The following is a 27,101-nucleotide window of genomic DNA, read 5'->3' as shown; positions in this document are numbered from 1 at the left end:
ACATTTACAATCTGAGTACAACGTTTCGAAAGTAATTACAACTAGCTTCATCAGGCAAACAAATCTTAATACCAGTTTCATCAGGCGACCTGATGAAGCTAGCTGTAATTACCGGCGAAACGTTGTACTCAGATTGTAAATGTTGTGGCTTGGCTCTCCAACACACCGGTGTGCTGTACTAGTAACGAATTGGCATATTCTGTTTACGTGACAAACCTTACTAATTGGCTGTCGGGTGGAGGCGGGTTTAACAACACATTTATATATTTACACGACTTAACCCGAAAAAAACCTGCATCATGGATGATATTGGTCGCGAAAGCCTACGTGTTAAAATAATATATTGGGTCATAGGGTAAATTCATGCTTTTATGTAACCGTGTTTTCAGAGATCAATAAGGATGGTTCTATAGTTTGAACTCTCCCAAGTTTCACACACACACACACATTGAGCCTATGCTCTGATTCAGTATAAATGCTTCACTGCCTACAAACCTGTATGTAGCAAGTTGATTAAAACACCTGCAGGGAATTGCCCCTTGGTTGTCATTTAGCAGAGTACAAGAGGGGAAAACATACTCAAGGTGGTTTATGCAACCAGTTAGCAAAAGGAGAGACGGACCATGTATCATTCCTTCACCCCTTTAGCCATGCAACCTTTCTCACCTTGAAGTGTGAAACACATGCCATTTTACTGAAATGTTTCTGAGCAGTTGTGCAAGACTGAGAAAAAAACATAAATTGATCAAAATGCCACTTTCATTTTTTACGTCTTGCGAAAATGTCACTTCTGAACGCATTATTACATCAGGAGTATTTTATTATAGAAATAAACTTAAATTTATCATCAGGGTAGCAGGATAACCATTGGAGGTATGAACTTGCAAAAAGCAACTTCGTGTCAAGGTGAAAAAGTGCAGAAACATTGGGAAGAGAACGTCTGATGTTCTGACACGGTTTTGAGCATGGTGAAAACCGACTTGACCTATTTTATATTTATACAGCGCCTTAACTCAAGGTGCTTTACATAGTTCAAAAAGTGGTAACAAAAATAGAGCGATTGAGATGGCAGGAGCGTACAAGGGCCGAGGAATGAGTGACCGTGGCAACGGAGGGCACGTGGAGGTCACAAAAGGGCAGGGGAGGGACCGAAAGGAGTGGAGGGACGAGGGAAGAGGAAGGGAATGGGCAATGGAGAAGAGATGTGCACAACACAGTTTCAAGTAACGGTGAACATACAATGAAGCATGTGTAAAAGGTTTGTTGTGTGGAACTGTAGACCAGGAAGATGTTGTAAATGAGCAAGCTTTATAAATAGTGAACAGTCACGTCTAACATATTAGTCCTTAAAAATTGAAATGGTTTGGCTTTTAAGTCCAAAACCTTTACGGTTTTTCAGGCCATCTGTGTTGGCTATAAAATAATGTATTTCCTTATGCCTATAAGAATGTAATATTTCTGCTCATAAGGCTTTAGGAATACAATCGGCAAATTGTACAAATGCATCGGTAATTTAGCACCATCGGTCTATGGGTATAATTTTCCTTTTTGCGTGAGCACTTCTGGAAGAATGAACCACACTAATACTCACATGAGTCACAATTGTTTTCTACCACGTGTATATCCCACTATTCACCAGTATCTAAAGTAGAAAGTTATACTCGTAATGTAAACAACTACCTAACACAGATTTGAAATACACTCAGAAAAACAGAAACGCAACTGCAGTACTGCATTGGGTTTAAACAGGGCGATTGATATCCCCAATTCCCCAATATAACAATTCTATTATACCAATTCAGACATGACCTCAGTTTCCATTTACATTATGTGCACTTGGAATTGAAGTCGGTCTGGCCCTGGTTACACAGGATTTATTTTCCATCAAATGATTCTCATTTTATGTTAACACCAGTTGTCTTCTTCTTGGTTCTTTCGGTAAAGTCACGTAGAATGGAAATAATAAAATAATGAAGACCCACCGATCCCAAAGGCTCCTACTCAAGAGTGCGAGTAAGCACTCAGACCAGCCTTACATCACTTTTCCACGACCAAGGGGAAGCGTGTTGGCCAAATTTCGCGAGAAAAGTTTACTGTCTTGTCGGACCGAGTTCCCACAGCAGCCCTCACATGCCGACCCAACCCAACAGGGCTGTGCCGAGCCGGCCCGGTACAGCTGGAAGGTGCCAGGTTTTTGTCCACTGCAGTAGCAGAGCCATACTGCTGACGTCACATGCAATGCATGTACGACATAAAGCATAAAACTTGCAAGTGCATTAACTCGTGCAACATAAGACGAACGTGATTAGCTCCACCTTTGGCCTTGCTTGGCCTCAAGCCAAATTCAGATATCGGTGGGAGGCCAGTGGTTCGGCTACGTAATTAGCCAGTGGAAAAACCATCCATACCTAGATGGTCCCTGCGCTGGCGTGACTTAGATATGCCAGTGGAAAAAGGGGTACAAGTGAGTCTGCGAAGTGGGCCTGGAAGATCGCTTTCATAAGGAAGCCACGCACTGTTAAGTGGGCCAACCTCGGAAGCAGTCGTGACATCGCAGGGTTAATGCAGAAAATGACGCACGGTCAGTAACATCTCTGGCAGAGTGCAACTTCACAAGCCGCGCTATTCTTTAGAATGGCTTAACATTTTACAACAAATTTTTATTTTAATTTGTACACAATACCTTGTTAAACGGGAACTTTATTTAAGACAGCAGTTAACAGTGGTCGTGGAAACAAAGTAGGCTGTTGCAAACTTAAGTTTTTGCCTCAAACTCAAGATTCAACCTTCACACCAGCAATCCCCCCATCCACTCTTAAGCACCTGATATTTAACACCAACATTGAGCACCATTGAGCACCATTGGTTTAATGTACTGGTGTAATTGGTAACAGGGGGGTGGAGTGGAGAGTTGTAGGTGGGAAATAACAAAAAAAAACACCAAAGGTAGTCTTAGTTTATGTCTGTGGTTTCTTTGAGCACTCTGTCCTGTATCACAGAGCACTTCTGCTAAGCCTTTCACACGTCTGGTGTAATGACTGCACAATACAAACAGATAGAAAGCAAAGTACTAACTTGATGTTGTTCTATGTACTTTTGAAGAAAGTTTTAGCACCATTGGATTGTATAATGCTCTAAAATCGAACTGTTTTACATGATGTTATTGCTTTAGCAGATATACTGTGCTTGTGTGTGCATGTGTGTGAGTGTGTGCAGTTTTCCACTTGATCACTTATCATTTCACTATGGAATATTTTAAGACCAACTTTGTAAACATAACATCAAATGAAAATATATTTTAAATACACTGTAATAAAGATTTTAGAAAATATGTTTGTACAAGCATAAGGTGTGTTTCGTATTCACGATAACATTTAAACAAAAATAATGCTGAAGTATTGCATTGTAAAAGTAAATATAAAAAGGCACTGCTAACACCACAACCATACTCCAATGCACACTACACTGGCACCTTTGGAGTTAAACCAACCACACCACAAGACGTGTCTTTAACCAATGTCTGCTATGGCTTAGTGATGGGTTGATTTTACGGTTTTAGGTTGGCATGCATTTCTAATCAGGCTTGCTAGGATTTTTTTTTTTTGTCACACTATATGCTTTTCCAGGAGAAAATGTAGCTTCTCTTTAAAAGTATAGTAAGTTTTTATTAAGATTTTGGTCTCATAATAAATAAAAATTAAATTTTTGTTTTAATTTGAAGTCATTTCTAGCAAGCCTGCACAGAACCAAATGATCTGGTTGCTTCAGCAGCATTTGATAGTTTGCAAAATAACTAGGGAATATTTCAAACGATTAAGGTTTATTGAGCCTTTACCATTTGCTTTTTTTATATCGGTGAAATGTGATTCCCTACATTTTGCTAACACTAAAACAAGAGATGTGAATGCAGCTGAACTGACGATAATCCCTATATTGGCAAGTAACGATTTACCTACTACAAACTAGCTGTCACAATTCAGGGGTCATGATTCCGGAATTGATTTCAATATTACTTTGCTAACATATTTTATTCACTGCCTCATTTGTACCGTGTAAACTGTACTCTATTGTAAATACTCTCCTGTTGGTTAAGTTTTCTTCATCTGATCTGTTTTTTTGTAATATCTCATTTATAATGACTCAGTCGAATTTTCTATCTTGCAAGTATCCTCTCAAATGTACCCTTTTTTGTCCATCGAATTAGTTTTTTCTTATCCATCGGCACCGTCTCGTTTGTTTTGTCCATCTAGTTTCTACGGTCTGTCTCATTACTACCATTAGCCCAAATGCAACATTGCAATATCATTTTCTCATAACGTGCATAAATCAAAAACTACCTGATGCACGTATCGCGAGTGATTTTAATTGGTCAATCGGTGCATCGTTACATGCCCACTATCTGGTGTGGCACCCAATACGTGTGTGAAATGGCAGTGGCAGATTTAACTTTGGTTCACAACACTGCATCACTCCCAATGGAGATTAAACCCACCATGCTGGTAGTTGGTGGACAGATAATTACATTTGGAGCAGACTATATTTACTTCATGGGATTATCAAGATTCACGTTGATTTTAAAGTCTATTTTGTTTAACCAGATGAGAACTGAAGTGGTCAGGATAGTCTCATTGCAAGTGTGACCTGGGGCATTAGTCTGCCAGTAGCGGTCGATGATTGCTATGTATAATCACAAATAAGTCATTTGTGATGCATTATGTTGCACCATTGCTAGATCTGCCTTTTTAAGGAAAAATAAACGTGTTACAGATTGATAAATGGGTTTTAATGCTTGACAGTGCACGTCAGACATTATAAAGTAGACATATATGAAGTGTAAGAACCCATATCTGCCTAAAAGTAACGGATCATATTTATATCGTGTGAACCTACCAAGTAGTGCTCAACAGAAGGTTTTAATCTTCAGAGCAATGTATGCAATTTTCTCTGAGCATAAAGTGTGATATGTATGTTGAACTTCTTTTGCACCATACATAGCCAACCGTGCTAATAGGTGCAGATATCTTCATGACATATACTGTATATGTGAAATGAAAAGACTGTGTGCTTGTGTATTTTATTCATTTAAACTCAGTGTAATCATATTTTACTGGAAACCCTTAATAGAGTTAAATAATTGTTGTAAAAAAATGTTATAGATTTTTTTTATAATTTCTTATAACATTCACTAAAGTGCACTGTGAAATAAATATAACTATGCTTATTCTGCTTAAGCGAGACAAAAAATATAATTTATATATACTGTATGTTTTATAAAATAGCATTGTTAATAAAATTAACTCTTCATATTTTTTTTATCTAACCTTTTTCAGGAAAAAAATAAAGCAATCATCACCTGGCCTGAGATAGTAATGAGGCCCTGCCTGGTCTAGTGTGAGGCACAGGTGATGAAACCTATGCAGCACATTCTAATTCATGACACCACGCAATTGAAATCAGTATTTTGCACCAACATTTAAATCCTGCACAAACACATTTTTACCAAGTAAAATTCAGTTAGCAGCATACTTAATTTAATAACAATATCGACGTCTAGAAAAGGCGTTTCTTTTAAAAAACAATGGGGAAGAAGGAAGAAGTGGAAAACGTTGAGAATCTTGTTGGCGCAGACAACCGTGATGACAGTGCTTCATTGACAACAGAAGTGTGTAAGAGACTGCGGCAGAGATCATAAAAAAAAAGATCAGATCAAAATCGGACAATTCCAAATTGGTTTGGATTAAGCTTGCCTAGCACATACCTCAACCATGAACATATTCCTGCTTATTGCAATAAAAATTTCAAACGTCAAAAAATACCAATAAAATATAATTAGACGAAATGCGCAGACAACTCCGGACACCGCGACAGCTCAGACAGTCGTCTCGTACTCGTACATCTCGTATGAGAGCGTGACGTCACGGTACTGGATGGCGGTGGCAGTAGGAGTGAGGAACTCGAGGACGTAGATGTTACCCCGCAGGCGCCGGTCGATGAAGTGCGCGTCCCACGCCGGGTATTTCTTGCGCGGGATGTCCACCCTGATCACGGGCCCCTCCGAGCGGTACTGCATGGCGGGCGAGGGTGGAATGGGCGACATCCGCACTTCAAAAACGGGCGTGTAGCCATCCGCTTCGCTCAGCTCCCTGCTGCCCCGTAGCGCGGCATCAGACAGCGACACTTGGGGCCGTGGCACCAGGTGTGGTGGGCTGGGCGGCCGAGGGATGGTCATGCCATTGAGGGCGGCCGAGCAACAAGAGCCAGGCATCCCCTGAAAGCGTCGGCCGCCCGGGTGAAGGAAGCCATAGTAAACCATCATTATGGCCATCCCCAGCGAGAAACTGATCACACTGAAACAGAGGAGAGGCAGAGCGTAGGCGTCAGTTGCCAAGGGGTCTCTGTTGAAATACCACAGTAGCATCATGGCCGAGTTTTCTGTCAACACGATAAGGTAAAACGCAAACATTCTCCGATGGGTCTTTCCCTCCTTGACGTTGAACCAGCAGAAGATGTAGATGACGCCCATGAGCATGTCGACCAGAATCTCCTCCCACTTGGACATGCAAAAGTCGGTCTCCTCTGTGATGATCCAAAATGTCATGATGCACCAGTGCACCACCAGGAAAATGACAAAGTACAGCTGAAAGATGGAGGCGAACAGAGCAAAGGAGAGGACGCGGGAAAAGATGGTGAAGGCCCTCCAGGACATCTGCAGCAAGGCGCCTCTGTAGCTCATGCGGTGCTTATCATCTCGCGAGTCCCGCAGCGCCTTTTGGTAGGAGGCCAGCACCATGGTGAGCGACAGCAAAGAGGCAGCTGATGACACACCTGAGTGTACAAATAAACATCAGAGATTACCAAGAGGACGTCAATATAATGAAGGTTTGCGTAAGAGACGCTAAGTAGCAGCGGTGGAATGGGCCATTGCTCAGAGTTGGCAGGTTAGTAGTTTTAAAACAGGGTACATAATGACAAATACCTTGTTTCGACAGACAGTAGGAACTTTTCTAGTGCTAGCTTGGGTCTGGTATCGGAGAGCTGCATTGTCATGGCAGCTTAGACCTGCCAAACACATCCCAGACCTTATTAGCACGTGGGCTCCCTTGTCAACCTGTACTCTGCCAGACTGACCCTGAAGCGATTTGTGATGTCATATTGATGTGCACCACAATGCACCTACTTAGTTTAACTTCCCAGCTGAGTTACTGCTAAAAAATACAGATGGAATATACTACTGCGTAGATTTTCACGATTGCGTTGCATAGCTCTCCTGCATATTTTCAGGTTGTACCACATGTTGTTCGCCATGATGTCCAACATTTCCCTCCACGTTGCTAGGAACCTCTTTAAAATCTGAGAGCTTCTACAGGAACTTATTTGAGTTCCTGCTATTCAATTCCCGAAGAAGCTCACATGCATGTGGAGCATAACATTCATGCTGAACAACTCCCGGTACAACCTGAAAGCAAATTGAAGAGCTACAGATGTAAAATTACAAAAAGACTAGAGTTTAATTAAAAAACGTGCCTAAATTAACAATTAACTATAATATATTTAGTTTCAAGTCACTCCCTTGACTGCTCCCCTGCTGCTGGTAGGGGACAGATGAGGAGTCGGCGGGTACAGAGCTGGGGTTGACAGGCCCGTGGAGCCCCATGGCAAATCTAGCTGAAGCACCAATGTCCCCAGACCATGGTGCTGTTCCTCAGCCAGTTTTGAGCCAGCAGATCCTAGTCCCTCGTCGTTTTGAAAACTAGGCAAAAAATGGGCGCACTACAACGATAACGTTCCAACGTTTAAAGTGGCGCTTGTACACCGTTCTTCGCTCAGAATTGCTTAAGCTCACTTGAATGCTTCAAATGATTTGCATGTGCACGATGGCGTGTGTGATCTATTACACTGCGGGTACTATATCGGACAGGAAGCAGGTAGAGGGAGTATCCAGTTGGAGAGCATCTGTTGGCATCGGGAATTGGACTGGGTCACGCCTGCACACGAGCTGGCAAGCGATTGAGATCACCGGCCTTAGGGGTGCTCCTTTGTCACGGGTAAGCTGGGCAGCTCGTGGAGACAGACAAATGATGACAAATGAAGCATGTTACTAACAACTGCTCAGCTCACATGTGAACTTGACCCAATGAGGACTGTACATTCAACATGACTGCATTCATATGAATACCATATTAAGCAAAGAACATAATGATTAAGGACTAGCTATTTTGAAGATATGTTTAAGCCATTCTATCATACCTGCATAACAATTTTAGGAAGTGATAACACAGCACAGAAGCAAACAATGTATTAAAAGTCGGCATGTAAGGATGCATTTATTCAGATTAAAATATATCCTTACGCTCATGACACACGCATTGAATCATATGAAAATCTAAACTTACTAAGCTAAACTTTTTATTTTACCAGGTAAAGCCCACTGAGCTATATAGCTCTTTTTCAGAAGTGACCTGGCCACAAATGATAGCCCAACGAAGTGGCTTATCACGTGGACATTTATAGCAGCCAACTACTCTAAAAGCATATTTATAAATGTGGAGGGAAAAACCGGAGGACCCGGATAAAAATCCACGCAACCACGGGGAGAACATGCAAACTCTAAATATACAGCCATCAGGGTCAGAATCGAACCCATGACCTCCTGTATACCAGGCGAGGTATATTCTTAGGTTTTTTCTGTCGTGGCTGTGACGGTTCCACCTGAAGACAGAAGCTTGTGTTGCCTCCGAAACGTCGTGATTTTTAATTTTATTTTAATTTTATTTTTATTAATTTTAATGTTTTACCTACGTGACTTTACCGAAAAAACCTAAGAATATGAATCCCTGCAGTCACGAAAGCTTCAAATCTAGAACCAGGCGAGGTAGTTAACATCTCGCCACCGTGGCACAATTACAGTATATCCCAGCTGGCCAGACTTTGGATTTCGCCTGACTAATCCCGGATAAAAACAAGAACAAGCTTCAACGTATCTTAAATGCAGAAACATTAAATAGATTTTTTGACATCCAGTATAATTAATCATCTATTACGTAATGTAACATGCATAATAAATTGCACCATCACATGTTATATTGTGTATAATGTAAGATATGTATTATTGGGTGTGAACCGTACTTACCGCAATACATTAGTGGTGGGGTAATAATCACTCTCAGTAGGGTCATTGGGGGCCAACGCGGTGGCAACGTGGTTATAGCACTGTGTTATGAAACTCGGCAACCTGAGTTTGAGTCTGAGCCACGTCAAAGTCAATGGTGAGTGATACCTAATCCAATCCTGCCTTCCCCCCACCTCCCCTTCACCAAAACGTAATGCCCAGTATGGTGAAACATGGTCAAATAACCCACATGACTGGGATGGCATGAGGAGCTCTTCATCCATCTATAGCTCTATTTCAGAAGCGACCTGGTCACAAATAATAGCTCCACGAAGTGGTTTATGTGGAAATTTATAGCAGCCAAATACTCGCATGTTTCCATATGTGGAGGGAAAAACTGGAGGACCTCGAGGAAAATCCACACGACCACCGGGAGAACATGCAAACTCACAATATACAGGCATCAGGATCAGCAGGCTCAGGATCGAACTCACGACCTCCTGTATACCAGGTGAGGTAGTTAACATCTCACCACCGTGGCACCCCTTCACTATTAGATATACAGGTAGGAACAACAGGTTCCACACTGCCCACCAGGGATTATTTGTCTGTCGTGCATATGGGGAGGGGAGGGTGGGGGGTGGGAGGGTTGGGGCTGAGTAGAGAGGGGAGGGTGGGAAGGGGCTGGGTGGGGAGGGAGGGGCTGGGTGGGGAGGGTGGGGAGGGGCTGGGTGGGGAGGGTGGGGCTGGGTGGGGAGGATGGGGAGGGGCTGGGTGGGGAGGGTGGGGAGGGGCTGGGTGGGGAGGGAGGGTGGGGCTGAGTGGGGGGTGGGAGGGGTGGGGAGGGGCTGGTCACCCCGTGGTGTCCTTATAAAACTCAACGTTTAACCTACTCACTACACTATACACGACACGATACACTTATACAGGTAGGAACAACAGGTTCCACACTGCCCACCAGGGATTATTTGTCTGTCTGTCGTGCACGAATGTGCTGTCCGACCAAGTTCCTACCTGCCCACTCCGAAGGAACGTGTTATATACATCTGAGACAAATTTCAAGATTTGAAAATAGGAGCCCCTGTCTGCAATGTGACAGTTGCCCACTGACATAATATCACCACCACACGATGCAGCTATTATAATTTACACTATTTTAGTTATGAATTAGGCTGTTGGGGTGTTGTTTTTTATAATGTAGCACAAATAGAGGTATTTATTTTAGGTTGTGGCCAATCCATGCTGAAAATAGGGTCAGTTTGTATTGAATATCCCAGCATGGCTCAATACTGAATACTTAAGAGCTCAATATTTCCATTTATATATTTTAAAAAGGTCCAAGAAGAGGATGGAAGATATTAACATAATATGCTCTGAACAAAAAGTGTCAGTGTTTTCAGTGGTATTATCAGTGATATTACAAGTGGGAATGTACGTTGAACTTCTTTCGCACCGTACGTAGCCAACCAGGCTAATCGGAGTTGCTGCGCTACGAACCCGGTAGCCTGGGTTCGATTCCCGTTCACAGCCAAACACCAGTGATGATTATCTGAACTGGTCCTGGGCCTCCCCTAGGTCGACCTGGTGCGGTGTGTAAACATCGTCACTGGGGGAGACAAAGGCAGTCCGGGATGGTGCTGGCCACCCACCCCCTCTTGTACCGTTCCAGCCTTCATAGGTGCTCGCTAACAGCACTTGCCTCAAAAGTCTGTTAAAGGCTATACGATTTAATCACACATATACCGAAGTCAAAACATCAAGTAATGAAATTTGTGTTTTACAATCTAATTGAATGCAATTGCATTCATGAAAATGTTCAATAATTACATTATTAATGTGTTGTTGTGATTTGTCCATTGTAATACATTACAATTACTACTTGTATTAATGTACCTGTTGATGTAAAATTAAGTGTTAGCAAGTAATATTACCATGAAAAGGCAAACTTGGCCAAATATAGCCCGATTTGAGTCCAAATACTTAAAGACACAAGCTTATAATAACAATATGGGGAAAATGCCAGAATGTATGCCAAATTAACAAAACCTAAACTACTGGGCATGTTGTGATGGATATACTGCCTTATTCAAAAGTCATAATCTCAAAGCACCATCTAATGCAGATGTCACCAATCATGAATCTTGCAGCCATTGTACAGAAAATATCTGGGCCACCACCACAGCCCTTGGATTGCTAAGAGATTAAGTAGCTCTTCATGTTCTTAGCCTTTGAGCAAGGCAGCCTTTCCTTTCATTTTTTTCTTTCTTTACAACATAAATAAGCCGAATATTTCCCATTTCTTAGCTACTCATCCTCCCCCCCTCCACGAAGCGACCAAAGGAAATAGTCCTATTTTAACTTAACCATTCAGTTAACATCCAATTGTAAACTGCTGCATGGCAATCTGAGAAACCATTATACCACCCAACAATTCATATTACAGTATGAAAGCCTTACAATATTAGAGCAGAATTCATTTACACCCTGTGGATGTGCAGACCGTGCAAATATGCGTGCACAGAACAGAACACAATTGTGAAATCCGCTTTTAAATAAAGGGACTGAAATTACAATGCACGTGCCATATTGTGTTTTACTTTGTTGAATGACACAATATGTAATATACTGACCATATATAAATAAAGTGTGCATTAAAAAAGTGTGAACGGCTTCTAGTGGTTTTAAATATATACCAAATAAAATATATAAATCTCTGTTGATATCATATTTCCACTGAAATTTATTTTAAAGGTTGTGTTTTTGAGTATGTGATATAAAAAAAAAATCACTAAACATATTTCAACGTAGCATTTTGACCTTTTATGAGAACTGCCAACACATAGTGATTGGACTATGTTTAGGCAGTGCATTTCAAATGCCACTTACTTACAAATATACAAAACTTACCTCATACTGTCTTACAATAAATTTAGGTAAATTTAGAAATGGATATAATTTACTGTTATGGAACAAAAATAATAACGGTGATAAGACATGCATTATATGAACATTCTGGCAACGCAGCGTATACTTGCAAGCTGAAATGTTATGTTTTAAATGGGATGAAAATTAAGAGCTAAACTCAGTGCAATGCTGCCACCTGCTGTACTGAGCAGCTCTGGCAACAGACCAACAGCATGCACCAGGAAACAGGCAGCCAAAATAAGTGATTCCAAATCAGTTGCTTTCCCTCTGTTATATTGAAATCCAAGGCAATCTACAGGTAGACTTTTTATAATATAAAATATAAAACAATGATTTTTAATATCAGCTACTATACAACAATGATGGGGAAAGTCTTTTGTTTGGTTGGTTGGTGGAAGGAGTAGTACATTTTGCAAGGCCACGAGGAAGAATCATCAATTGACCGAGCTCGAAATAATTGTGAAATATTTCCATGCAATATTTACGATGTCCCAAAATTGTAGCTCGATCGCAAATAACTGTTATATATACGGGCAGCTAATGAAACTTTGTAGTTCCCCATTTTCTTGTTTTAAGGTCAAATTACCATTTTAGGCCATCTTTCACGTGAATGTACTGCCTGCTTTTCAAAATAATACTTATTTTTTCAGAATGGCTTCCCACAGCCACAGCAAATGGTTCTGGCAACACGGGACGGACGTGTCGTGCACTGAGCACGCCGCGCAGTGAGCAAGACCTGGTGCAACTCACATTGCAGTGGCTCGACGCGATGGCGCTGGAGCATGATGGAGAGCTGCAGCACCAGCTGAGGCCCGCTCTCGAGGAAGCTCTCCAGCAGGCGCAGGATGCTCACGTCGGCGTACTCGTACATGAGTGCCCATTGGAAGCGGCGGCGGTATGGCCGCCGGCGCTGGCTTTGCACGCCCAGGTAGAGCACGCGCACGTACCTGCGGGACGCATGCACGCACGCACACACACACACACGACAGTAGGGCCAGAAGGTCAAGTTAGTGAGCATGTCGCCACCACCATTCATAGCTGTATTCTCTAAAATATAACAATTTTGTTTTTCAAATCAAAAGTTGGAGGTTCAAAACCGGCTGAGGAACAGCAGCAGCATGGTCTGGGGAGGTTGGTGCTTCAGCTAGATTTGCCATGGGACTCCATGGGCCTGGCATCCCCAGGTATGTACCTGCTGACTCCTCATTCATACCCCCCCACCGGCAGGGAAGGGGTCAGAGAACAATCTGAAACCAAATATATTATAGTTATAATAGGTTTTTCCCATTTTTTATGGCAATAAAACAGGTGTTAAGATGTTAAAACACCAAACTGAAACCTTTTACAAGGAATCATGTGTGCACTAACCACAATGCAAACAAAAACATACTCTAATGATATATGCATTGTCCTTGAAACGGATTTGTCCACACCAGAGACAGCTTTCTTTTAAGCCTCGTCTCAAACGGTGTTAGACCAGAGGACGCCAAAAGGCGTACAGCCCAAAGACAATGCACTATCAGAGTAACTAGAGCTCGGGGTGAGCATCTACATCATGGGACCTCCTGACCACAAGCATTGTGGTTAATGCAGACATTATTCCTTGTAAAAGGTTTCAGTTTGGTGTTTTAACATCATAAACACCTGTTTTGTTGCCAGATGAAAGGGGAAACCCCTATTATCATATTTTGGTACTGGCAAAGCAAATCCGATGATATTATAGTTAATTTAGATTAATTTAAATTAAATCATAAGTTGGGAGTGCACCATACAGGGTGTTTGAAAAAGATGGACCCTGTATTTCAAAGCAGTACTGCTTTGAAATACAGCAGTACTGCTTTGAAATTAGGTCCATCTTTTTTAAACACCCTGTATAATCTGGTATGTGGCCTGAAACTAAGCACGATGTGTGGTGAGAACTGTTTGCGTTTAGTTTGGTGTCCTTTTCCCACACCTCCGATTAGCATGGTTGGCTACGTACGGTTCGAAAGAAGTTCAACATACACACATCCAAACTGGGCCCCTGGACATGCAAATTACAATTGAGCTCAGCATCCAATTTATTAGCCATTCGGTCCAATGAAACAATTTGTACAAGTGACTTAAAAAAATGTTTAAGGTACTGTACAGAAACTCATAAAATACACTCAAATAAAGACAAAGTGGAGTTTTCTTAATATATGCTTTAATGGTAATGTAACAGTTTAGAGACGAGCAGCTTTGTCTACCATTTGTAAGACAATGCAATGTTCACACTGAATTTCGTACTGGGTACCGTAATTCGCATGGTCCGTGTAACGTTGCTATTCAATTACCCACGTTCTATGGACTTGCAGAATATTTTTTTCTTTAAAAATTACCAAAAATGTTGAAGGTGTGTCTTAATATCTGGTGCATCTTCTAGTACACATGTCTGGAAGTGTCAATGCAATTAAGCGGTACAAGGGTTATTCCACATCACACCATCACATATAAGTAATATCCTGTAAGTGAAATGTCTTTTATTTTCCTTTAAATTTGTAAGTCGGGTGATATGAGGTGCTTTCACAAATGTTCAGCACTTTACCATTGCCCTCGATCCTACAATGTTGTTCACAAGGGAGAGGAGGGAGGTTAGAGGCACTAGTAAAAATGGTGTTTTCTTGCAAGCATTAAAAAAATATGCACCATGGCAACCAGAAGATTAGAGATATGAAATGTTGTGCATTCGCTTACATACACTAAATAACAAATATTAGTTGTTTTATTTATGCTGCATTGAATTTAGCAAACTTTCAAAAAGAGTTTTATAAAGTCATTGATTGTGCCTTTACATCGCACCGTATTCTCTGTAATATCAGCCTCCAGAGTTGTACCAAAGAAGCAATTGTCTTGGATTCACTGCGCCATAGTCACGTGGCACAAGATTTGTAAATATGCAACCAAGTTAGAATCGTAGATCTAAAGATATTTCCATGGTGTTTGAATGTGCTTTGTATGAAATTAGCAATTCAAAATAAAGATGTTTGAGCAATTTAGTGCATTCGCGAATTACATTGTAGACACAGTATGTTGCTAACTTCATGAAAATAATACTTTTTTGGAGGCTGATATCAAAAAGAATATAAAAACAATCAGTCCAAATGTTCTGTTTTACGAGATAGAGTTCTAATCTCTGGTCGAACAAAAATAATCGTTGCTGTTTTTGGGGTGTAAAAATTTATTCCTAACATATTTATATGGTTTGTCTCCGCAGTGTGCATAAAGAAATGCAAAAAAATGCACATCCTTAGCCCTTCAGGTTACAAAGGTGCAGATTCGTAAAAATTGCTGCAAGCATACACCAGTTGCAAGTGCTAGCAGCCCACACTCCCTTGTATATATCATGTAGGCCTCAAAGTCAGTTATAAGGTTTGGAACATTTGAGAAAGCACCTAATTTATCTTGAACAAAATTACAGGAAAAGCACAGACATGTCACTTACAAGCCCTGGATGATCAGAAGTGGTGGATTCACCCACAACTGAACATAATGCTGCATTGGTAACACAAATTAACTTAAAATCACAAAAAATGTTCAAGAAAACCAATAAAATGTCATACACTGGAATGTATCATAAACTAAAAGATGGAACAACTCGTGTACACTATGAGATCTCTTTTACCAGTGGCAAAATATAATAGTAGGTTTTTACCCTTTTAACTGGTACAAAACTGACACCTTTATTCAAGGCATCATGTTTGCAATGACTGACACCTTTATTCAAGGCATCATGTTTGCAATGACCACAACACAAGTGTTGTGGTCATTGCAAGGCATCATGTTTGCAATGACCACAACACAAGTGTTGTGGTCATTGCAAACATGATGCCTTGAATAAAGGTGTCAGTTTTGTACCAGTTAAAAGGGTAAAAACCTACTATTATAACTCGTGTACAGTTACAATATTGTGTATATACTCCTTATTGTTCAAGGCTTTAAAATATACTCCTTATTGTTCAAGGCTTTAAAACCTTCCCTTAAATTGCAATAGAGAGGAGGCAAGTGTTTGGCGAGAGCATTCAAAATCCAAGTGTGCCCAAGAAGACGATAATGGGCACATGCGTAGACTCATACATGTGCTCAGCGAAACCCAAAACGCGCACAAGTCGAAATAACTCGATAAATATAATCACCCAAGCAGCACGGAATTGTGTTGCCAAACATGACAGTACAGGATCGCAAATGAGCACACATTTGGCACTTGAGTTTGCTTTGTTTGATTGACAGTTGTACCATTAGAGCAGAGCCAACCAAGAAATGAAACAAGATGCTCTCCAGTACTAAACGTTAAGATGCTTGGGCAGCATACAAAATAAAACAAACCCATGGAAATTAACCTTTGGGAATGCCTTAATTCTAGCACAAATGAAAAAAGAAACATTTCTGCATGTAATGAGGCTCGGGTCTGAACGTCTGCATTCTTGCAAGAATTACCAGTCATGTACCTATGATATACCAGTCCTGCATAGACTACAACACGATACAATAAACACTACACACTTATGTGAGTTAATTCACGTAAACATTTTAGTCATGTCCATGGTATCGCCCCCTCCCCCCCCGGAATAAATCCAAGCAAGTGGAGGTGGTGGAAATGTCGAAGGTGCATCCTAGGAAGAAGTACACATACAAACTGGAATAGGATTCTGAAAAAGTCACAAATGGTCATTTAGAATAGTCATATTGCAAACTACTCATATATTTGGATTTAAAGCTTTCGTGACTGCAGGGATTCATATTATTGGTTCTTCCGGTAAAGTCACGTAGAAGGGAAACAATAAAATAATCTATATATATAAAATCGTTCATGTCTGTCTGTCTGTGTGTGGACTTTGGCCCATACGCACTTTCATTGGACGGCGGTTGCCCCTGGCAACGGCTAGCCACGCCTTCGCTGCTTTCATTGGACCTGGCAACGGCTAGCCACGCCTTCGCCAAGGGCTGCAGTTTCATTGGACGGCGGTTGCCCCTGCCAACGGCTAGCCACGCCTTCGCCACTTTCATAAGCTCCGTATTTAATTAAATAATAGCCATTACACAGTATTGTTGGAGCGCTAGGGGGGGGGGGGGGAAGGAACGCCACCCGTACCCTGCCTTTTCCAAGCCGACAATTTTAGGCGAGGCCGCAGGCTTTGCACGCTACTAGGCCTCGACACCCACCACGCCACTCTGAGGTAAATTCATCAAAGTTTTTCCTACTCTTCACTACACCCCCACCACAATGTGTGCTATTAATATTACTTTTAAACCCAACGCGCCAACAATCGATTACTTTAATGTTCACTGTACAAATACTCATTAAGCTGGGTGAGCGTACTGCCAGTCTATCATGTACACTGTAGCCTGCTTATTAAGCTCGGTGAGCGTACTGCCACTCTATCATGTACACTCTAGCCTGCTTATGAAGCTGAGTGCGTGTACTGGCAGTCTATAATGTGGACTCTTGCCTGGTTATTATAATCGATTCTTTATATGTTCTTTGTACAAACAGTCATTAAGCTGCTTGAGTGACCCCAGTTCGATTCCAACTCACGCCCACCACCGCTGACGATTATTTGAAACGGACCTGGCCCTCCCCTAGGTCCACTCAGCCTCAAAAGCGTAACTGCTGTCGTGTGTGAACATCGTCACTGGGGAGACAAAGGCGGCGGGGCATCGTGGATCCAAGTCCCGGGCGAAGCCGGGTCATGTGTATGTGTGTTTGTGTTTATGTGTATGTCTGTGTGTCTCTATGTATGTGTGTATAATTATGTGTATGTATGTGTTTGTGTGTATGTGTGTGTGTATGTATGTGGGTTTTTTTTTATGTCTTTATGTGTATGTCTGCGTGTCTCTATGTATGTGTGTATGTACGTGTGTGCATGTGTTTGTGTGTATGTATGTGTGTGTCTATGTATGTGTGTGTATGTGTTTCTGTGTATGTATGTGTGTGTATGTATGTGTGTTACGTGTCTGTCTGTGTGTCTGCATGTATGTGTGTGTGTATTGTGTATGTGTTTGTGTGCATGTATGTGTGTGTTTGTGTGTATGTGTATGTCTGTGTGTTTGTATGTGTGTGTATGTGTTTGTGTGTATGTGTGTGTATGTATGTGTGTGTATGTGTTTGTATGTGTTTGTGTGTTTACGCTCGCATTACACAAATGTGTTGCTGGTCTAAGGCGTTCCTCGCACAGCATTGCCGCTTTATTATTTCAGTCGTTTACTGCCTTACGCACCCTGAAAGTCGTGTGTGTCTGCAGCAAGCGCGTGTATGTGTACCTATGGACGCGCGCGCGTGTGTTGTGTAGGGGGAACGGTAGTGTAGTGCTTAGCGTGCTGTCTGTGTGTGTGTCTGTGTGTGTGCGTGTGTGGTGTGTGGGGAGCGGTAGTGTAGTGCTTAGCGTGCTGTCTGTGTGTCTGTGTGTGTGTGTGTCTGTCTGTGTCTGTCTGTGTGTGTCTGCGTGTGTCTGTGTGTGTGTCTGTGCGTGTGTGGTGTGTGAGGAGCGGTGGGTGTAGTGCTTAACGCTACGCTGCGCTACCAACCCGGCGAACCGAGTTCGATTCCCGCTCACGGCCACCACCGGTGACGATTATTTGAACCTCCCCTAGGTCGACTCAGCCTCAAACGAGTAACTGGTGTGGCGTATTAACATCGGCACTTGGGAGACAAAGGCGGCCGGGCGTGGTGGATCCAAGTCCCGGGCGAAGCCGGGTAGTACAGCTAGTACAAATATAAAGCAATAAAATTCTCACGACGTTTCGAAACGTGACTTTACCGAAAGAATCAAGAATATAAAAAAATATATATAATATTCATACATTGTAATAGAAAAAAGGTGTTGACTTCACGGATTAAACTGGATAATAAAGTTTTACATTTTATAAATATATTACTGTAACTTTGAAACCACCCCTCTAATATACAGAAACATGCAGCATCATTAAAATGTTCCCTTTCACAACCTCTGTCTAATCGTTGTTTCATTCCAGACTGAAAGACTTTTCGAATCATGTGCATATCTACAATAGAGCTTGCGTTATCCTAGACGGTTGGTTCTAAGGTTTTTACAATTTGCCATACAAATTTTTACGAGTAACCAGGAGTTATATGGCTTTTACTTTTCTTGTTTAACTTCGTTTGGGAATGGCTATGATCACAGTTTTTAAAACAATACGTTAAAAAGGATCTCTAAATATAGTGGCTGCCCTACATGTGTAACCTCAAGTATTTTAAATGTATGTCCATCACAAAGCAATAGACCGTGCCATTGTGTGAAGGGACATGCAGACACTCACGCGCAATCATATTCAATGGCACTGAGTTTATAAACAAATCAAATTAAGCCATTTAGCATTTACTCTGCAACTGTGAGAAGAACAGCAATATTTCCAGTCGTAGATACTGATAGCAGTGCTTCAAATTGATTAGAATTCAACTCTTAGTTTTTTTGGTAAAGTCACGTAGGTAAAAAAAAATTTTTTTTTTTTTTATAAAAATAAAAAAAATTTTAATTTTTTTTTATAAAAATAAAATAATAAAAATAACGACGTGTCCTCACCGAACTCTAAACAGATTTTATTTCCCCCCCTCCCCCATAACTTGTATTTAAGAACTTGCATCTTGGAATCCCTGCCTCACTTGATACAGCAAATCTGGCTGTGACGGTCCCACCTGATGACGGAGACTTGTGTTGCCTCCGAAACGTCGTGATTTTTATTATTTTATTTTTATTAATTTTAATTTCTATTTTTTTTTACCTACGTGACTTTACCGAAAAAACTAAGAGTATGAATCCTTGCAGTCACGAAAGCTTCAAATCTAGAATTAGAATTAAACTGTTACAGGTCCGCTGACCATGGTAGTTAAATGAAACATATCCCTCCCTCCCTCTATGAAGCAGATCATATGCTGGTTAAGAGCCCTTTAATTCAGAGCCAAACACTGACACAATCTTCAAAGAAAAAAAATCATGCATTTCCCCTCCAGAGTCAGTTTTATTTATCGCTAATTGATATTAAAAGCAGCAATTAATGTAATGTGTTAGCAGTTGCAAAAAGCCCTGTCGATTTAAATGCACTGTTGTATATATTTATATTATTATTACTCTCACCAATTATATTGCAAACTAATTAAACAGTCAAGAACATGACACACATAATATTCCGTATGATTAGGTGATAATCTCATATTTTAAAGTAGAATAACACCGTTCAAATTATTTCGAATATCATCTTTACAAATCGTTAGCTACATGATAGTTAACAGAATTTTAGGAATGAAAGTGTAGATGAGATTTACTCAATGAAATGACCAAATTTAAGTTTTAAAACACAAACAATTTAGACATTTTAAAGTGTGGCCATGTAAATCAACTCGCAGGAAGCGTGCCGAGGTCCAAATCCCCATACCCCGCCGCACACCTCCCATGCACATGCCCGTCCGTTCTATTACTGTACAAGAGGGTTGGCATCACGTGCCAGGCTACTGGAAACGAAAGAGTTGGTAAGATCGGATAAGCAGCACCGGGTCATTGAGTTGAAGTCGCCAAATTCTTGGAAACAATGTACTTATTTCGTAATTTGGCATGAAGCACATTTCAAAGGCTTTCAAATGACACCTCGTTTCACTGCGATTGTTGGTGCGGTGTACGAGAAGTTTTCAGGACAAACCTACAGTACACGCATACGGATTAGATGTGCTCTCATGTTAAACTCATTTTATGCTCTGGACATTACTCAAGCAATACGCTCAATTACAACAATCAATTAATGTTGTTAAAACCATGTAAAAGACTCAGGCCAAAATAATGGAGAAAACAGAAAATGGACGGGAACATGACTGACTGCCTTTAAATTCACCTACGGCACATACTGCATGAGCAATAATGTGCATCCTGCTATAAAAATGGTGACAAAAAGAGAAAACACCCCACATGAATACCTAATGAGGAATAGGAAATTCTTTTTTTATTGTTCCATGAAAAAAAACAAGTGAAAGTTTCATAGGCACCAAGGAACTTCTCAACTATATGTTTCTGGACATGTTGTACAGAACAATGTCTTTTTTTATTTTCTCAGTCTCTCCAAAGTACTGGATGTAGTGCGCTGAACAATGTATTCCTCCTCACTCTCCCCCCTCCCGCACACGCTAAAGGACAGAACACATTGAACAGAACAATCTGTTCTCGCGAACTTGCATTGTGCAGCATGCTCTGGCTAGCGGTATATGCCCTCCACAAGACTCCTCTGCTAAAGGCTCCATGCATTAACACTGTGCTGCATTCTCATCATAAATGCACTGCTTTTCCAAGAAACCATTAATAATGCATTTATCCGTTTTAAGAAACATTTCCCCACGCTGAGAAAAACAAAGTGGATGCAGTTTAAAAGCCCAAGACCGATAACGTACACGCAACACCACTTATTTAGCAAAGTTGAAATAATAAAAGACACTGCTATATTTCTATGCCTTACTTTTTGTTAAAGATACAGGAATGATTGGGCACTATTGCCGACTTGAAGCTATCTGGACCGCCACGTTTATTTATTCTGGTTAAGCTCTAATTGTCGCGAAGGACAGGGCTGTCTGAGAACCTTAATTGACATCAAAGCGTACAGCCCATTTACCCACTTTCACGCCCCTCAAATGCCTTAAAGTTCACAAAGGACATTGCAACAATTTTTTTAAAGATAACAATTTGTTTTTTTAAAAACACTTGTGCTCTGTTCACTATGCAAAATATGAATGCATCACTTGAAATATATGATACTTTAATGTTACAACTTAAAATACGTTCGTGATTTAGCGAAGGTGCTACTTTATGGGTCAACTTTGGGTAATCCATAATTGTAATTATCGTGGACCTCGCATGAAAGACTTACAGCACTGAGTCACTTCAAGGCCTTACGGATTACAGTCTACACGACCACATTACAATCACCTCCAAACATTTGTAAATTGTAAAAAAAAAATGCTTGCATATGCTCCTGAAGAGACCATTCTATTAACATCTTCCTCTCATGAAAATATATATGGAATATGTATTTTAGATTCTCTTGGTTCAGAGAAACACATTTACCAGCTATTAAGCCAACCATTGAAGCAGATCATCTGGTTTAAATATGCGGTAAAATGTTAAACTGTTTAGAACATGTAAATGCAGGGCTGTTTAGTGTGAGAAACTAGCTCATGACCTTGACACTGGAATAATACATTGCTTCCGAATATATAAACTTTGATATTCACTACTATAAGCATTTCTGCTGATAAAAAAATGGCACATACAGTATATTTTATCCCATAGATGACCGTGGTTTGGTTTTCACTCAATTTCATACACATAGGTAGAAAAGTGTATTGCTGCATAATGTTAATGTGGTGACATCTACCTGATTAAGCTGTTGAGGTGATACACTTGAAATGTGAAACGAGTCATGGATTCAACACAAAAATACACTACTTCCTGGAGCATACAATGTTATCAACTGTCAAACACGAAATTTCCATCATAAGATGTTATGTAGGATGGTTTTAGAGAGGGGTGGGGCGGGGGTACTCAGATCAGTATTGTTGGTGCTCCTAACTCCAAAAATGTCACTCTCGTTGACAGACCAGACAAGTGATCAAGTCTGTTTTCGCAAAGGTGAACCCCCCCTCCCACAATCCATGTCCAGCAAGGTGTGCCCGATGATTCCGATGATATCTCTAAGCCTCACCAGTCACAAGCACCCACATTACTAATCACAAGCACACACACGTCTAATCCATCTGCACATTCAATTGCTCGCGATTCAGTTTTCCCCAGGAACCTCACCTTAAGGCCTTCTCCTCAAAATACCCCATCCATCTGTTTGTTTTACCCTCCTAAATGTCAGCTCAATCAATTCTGAGTCAGTACTCATCCACAATTACCTGCAAGGGTTATGACTGGCAACCTCTGTTTTCACGGATACTTACTGAAGCCACCTGCTATGGCTCGCTCCTCCAGCAGAGGTGATGCAATTCCTGTAATCTCTACACTGGACAACATTGCAAACAAGATGTTCCATCTCAAGGGGTTATCCAGGTAAACAGTAAACGCTCAAAGTTCCCCTCTTCTGAGTATCAAACTCCCACCCAACACCAACCTCAAACGCCCTACTGTCGACCATTCACCAAAAGCAAACCCAAACTTCTAATCAGACTCTTTTAATATCGGACCTTCGTCTGGGGTTTCTTCTCATCTCCAATCATTACTGGTGATTTAAATACACGTGCTGAGTATTCATCTAAATCCATCTGAGCCACTTTGAAATACACAGGTAAAATTGTTCTCCTTGCCCTCAAAACAGCTGTTGTTAACCCCATCCTGGAAAAACCCTTCACTGGACCCTAATATCTTTGGATCTCAAACATCTCTCTCCTTAGAAAAGTCCAAAAAAATGCAATCCTCTCCAACCTCTCTAAACACCTCTCCCTCCTTGAGCTGCATGATCCAGGCCACTCCACTGAAACCATTCTTCGGCACGTGGTAAATTACCTTATTCTGAAGATAACGTATCGCTTTCACTCCTAATTTTCCTCGACTTCCATAGCCAATCTCAAATCGTGCCTTGATGCAACCTCATTGTGGATTAGTTCCAAGTTTTTTTCCAGAAAAATGTTGCAAAAGTTTTCCACATCAGAAAAAAGTGCCCACTCAGTAATAATTCTAGTTTGGGATTGTACCTCCTAAGCTGTGTCATTACACTGTCAAAAACTGCAAGTAACCTTGGGGTTGTCATTAATCCGGAGCTCTCCTCCCATATATTTCAACTCTGAAGGACCTTCTACCTCCACCTATACAACATATCCCACATCTGCACCTTTCTCGCAGCACCTGCAACACCTGCTGTTAAAACCCTGATCCATGCCTCTCTCCTCTACGGCCTCCCCAAATTCCGCACGTACAAACTTTATATGATCCAAAAGGCTGCTGCTAGACCCCTCACCGGCACTGTATGAACGCGACATTAACACCCCTAAAATGAAACTAGATTCGAAGCTTTCGTGACTGCAGGAATTACTCTTTGGTTCTTTCGGTAAAGTCACGTGGAAATAAATTAAATTAAATAATAATAGAATACGTTTCGATTGCAACAATTTTACAACAAAGATAGACAATAAAGAAAGATAGGATGTAAGATCCACCTTACTTACCACAACCATCACCTTACACCACCATCAACATCCCCTCCACACATCTTACACCTTACCTCCAAGCTTGTCCGAGTTGCAGAGCGTGGACGAGGCCCTGCCAGGCCCACACGCCGGCCCGGCAGCACGGGCGCAGCGCCGAGGTCGCCGAGGCTGCAGAAACCGCCGTGGCCGAAACCGAAGACGATGACAGGGCGGAAGCAGAAGCCACAGCTGCCCGGCTACGGGCTCCAAAGTCTCTGGCAAACCAGCGGAAGCTGAGGGCCTGCACGGCGAGAGAGGGCCCGAGCACGAAGGCGAGCGTGAGCGCAAACAGGGCACGCTCACCGCGGCCCAGGTAGCTCAGTGCCAGCATCACGTCCGTCCCCACGTCCCAGAGTAGCACGGCCAGGGCACCCGCCACCCAGGCGTAGTCTGGTGCGGCCACATTGCAGCGGCCAAGCCGCTCCCAGCAACGGCGGCAACAGTGCGATCGCCAGCCGCAGTAGCACGACAGCGAGTCTGTGCAGCGGCACACGGCCAGCGAGCTCCGGCCCTCGGCGCTCACGCTCACGCTGCCCGCCCTCTGCTGCTGCCCTTGCTGCTGATTCTGTAGCAGTCTGCTCAGCACCTGCCCACCTTCCACGAGTTTCTGCTGAGCAGACCACTGCTGCCCTTGGAAGTGCTGCTTTCTCTGCTGCTGCTGTTGTTGTTGCTGCTGCAGCCTGCTCAACACCTGGCCTCCTTCCACAAGCTTTTTCTGCTGCACGGGCCACTGTTGTCCTTGAGACTGCTGCTGTTGTTGTTGTTGCTTCTTCTGCTGCCCTTGCTGCTGCCCAGTCCAGCTCTCTGCCGCCATGGCTCGCCACAGACTTCTTTGCTCATATTCTCTTCACACCCACCACTCACATTTTTTTTGTTTCTTTTTGATACTACTTAAAAAAACTGGAGGTGGTACGGTGCTGGTGTTTCTGCTGCTTCTGGTTCCTGGTGAGAAGCAGTGTAAGTGGTCGATGTTGAAGAGAACTGTGGACAGACAAATTGTGTTAACATCAACATCACTTAATATTTATATTGCAGTTGCCATGCAGTACATCTCAGGATGCCCTGTGGCAAGGGACCCCTGGTGAGGCACATGGTGAATGCAGCACTGGTCAGCAAGAGGACATTAGCTGCCAGGAGGGGGCAATGTTACTATGTGATCTCCAAATTAAGTCATTTTCGAGTGTTTTTTAAATTAAATTTGACAAATGTGGAGCATGCACCATGTCCCGATATTTTTCGAGTAATGTTATGGGATCTTTAATGGTCACTTTAAAGCAGACAGGATGGTTATTTTTTTAATTTACGGTCATTATACATGCAGGGTTATCCAGGGTGGCAACTGGGCCTGAACCACAAACGTCTGCAACAAGCGGAAAAAGTGCTACAACTTGCCAATGCCACAACCTCATAAGCACCATCATCACATTCACCACCGTCAACTTTATTATCACAGTTATCATCATCAACGCTACTGTCAACACAGCCATAATCAAGATTAGCCAATACGATAACCAACACAATCATCGTCCTTAGACTATTATAATAGATAATGATCTTCGCCATTGCAACCATCACCACCATCTTCATCGCAACACGTATCACAACAAAAATCACTAGCACTGTCTGAAATCATTACCACCACATCTATCAACATCACCACCATCTGACATCGATTTTTATCATTCCAATCACACCATCATCATCGCCACCAAGACAACTACCATTACAATCTGACTTATCCCGTTAACTATTTTCAGGCCCAAAATCATCACCATCACTTACGTCTTTACCATTACAGTCATTAATATGTCATGCCAATTACCATTACCACTATCATCATCACCACCACCCATCATCACCATCACCAACAGCAGATCATGTTTACTACCATAATTACAATCACATCCATCCTGTTCACTACTTCATCAATGACATTATCACCATTACCATCATCACCATCATCACACCAACGCGTAGATAATTTAACTAGATTATTTCCACTACCAACATCGCCATTCATCCTGACAAAAAAAAATTACTGCCATCACCATCACATCCATCACCACAATCATGACCATCACCCAGATCATTACCGCTTCGATCATTACCATCGCATCCATCTTCACCAAAATCATCAGCAAAACCATCACCACTACAATCATCATCACCATCACCTAGAATGGATCATGAGCATGACAGTACAGAATTCCCATCACATTCATCAGCAGCAAAACAGTCACACCCATAATGACCAACATCACCATCACAACCATCACCACCAAGATGATTACCACTACCATCACTTCCATCAGATCCATGCTCATCACCAAAACCATCAGTAACCATAACCAAGACGCAAATGATGCATTTGTCATTACATTACCAAACACTGCCACAATTACACACATACAATATACAGTACCAATTCAGCGCATAATACACGAAATCATCAATTTCCTTCAGAAAAACGGGTTAATCCCATTTTTTCCCCATCTCACGAACAAAAGCAATAATTAGAACAATTTTAAACCGCTGACCGTACATTTGCCACACACGGAGGGAATACGAAAAAATAAATCAAAGCGCCCAGGTCAACGCAGCGTCAAAAATCGCCACAGAGAAGCGTTGAACATCGCAAAACGGACACAAAGATCCCGCACGAAAGCTTGCACACACACAAATTCGCACGCACAAAAATGAACATAAGATGCACAAGAATAAAAAAAAATTAAACAATTAACTCGGACATTAACACGGCTAATGAGAAATTATAACGAGAATCAAACCCGGCTTACGAGTTCCTTCTGCTCACTACTGTTCATCATTCCCCTTCAGTGCACGCGCATTCGGGATGACGCAATCCCCCAG

General features: G+C 41.8%; 1 protein-coding gene across 1 annotated transcript; it reads right to left on the bottom strand.

Annotated features, from left to right (window-relative positions):
• Nucleotides 1-239: 239 nt before the first annotated feature.
• Nucleotides 240-27,101, bottom strand: LOC133344226 (XK-related protein 6-like). The gene is made up of 4 exons (XM_061554283.1): nt 27,029-27,101; nt 24,269-25,214; nt 12,785-12,981; nt 240-6,825 (listed from the first exon to the last, which is right to left on the bottom strand). The coding sequence occupies exons 2-4, from the start codon at nt 25,045-25,047 to the stop codon at nt 5,870-5,872; spliced, it is 1,932 nt and encodes a 643-aa protein (XP_061410267.1). The 5' UTR covers nt 25,048-25,214; nt 27,029-27,101; the 3' UTR covers nt 240-5,869.

Source organism: Lethenteron reissneri, chromosome 19 (genome assembly GCF_015708825.2).
Source record: "Lethenteron reissneri isolate LAM-NWPU_2019-01 chromosome 19, ASM1570882v1, whole genome shotgun sequence".
NCBI classification, from domain to species: domain Eukaryota; kingdom Metazoa; phylum Chordata; class Hyperoartia; order Petromyzontiformes; family Petromyzontidae; genus Lethenteron; species Lethenteron reissneri.
The sequence above is the reverse complement of the archived record's forward strand: the minus strand, read 5'-3'. Positions and strand labels throughout refer to the sequence as shown.

Excerpts from the sequence above, each read along its gene's own strand:
- LOC133344226 (XM_061554283.1), bottom strand. The coding sequence starts at position 25,047 with ATGGCGGCAGAGAGCTGGACTGGGCAGCAGCAAGGGCAGCAGAAGAAG. Across the intron at positions 12,982-24,268 it reads CAACTCGGACAAGCTTGGAG|GTACGTGCGCGTGCTCTACC; the intron begins GTAAGGTGTAAG and ends TGCGTCCCGCAG. Across the intron at positions 6,826-12,784 it reads TCGCGTCGAGCCACTGCAAT|GTGTGTCATCAGCTGCCTCT; the intron begins GTGAGTTGCACC and ends TTGTACACTCAG.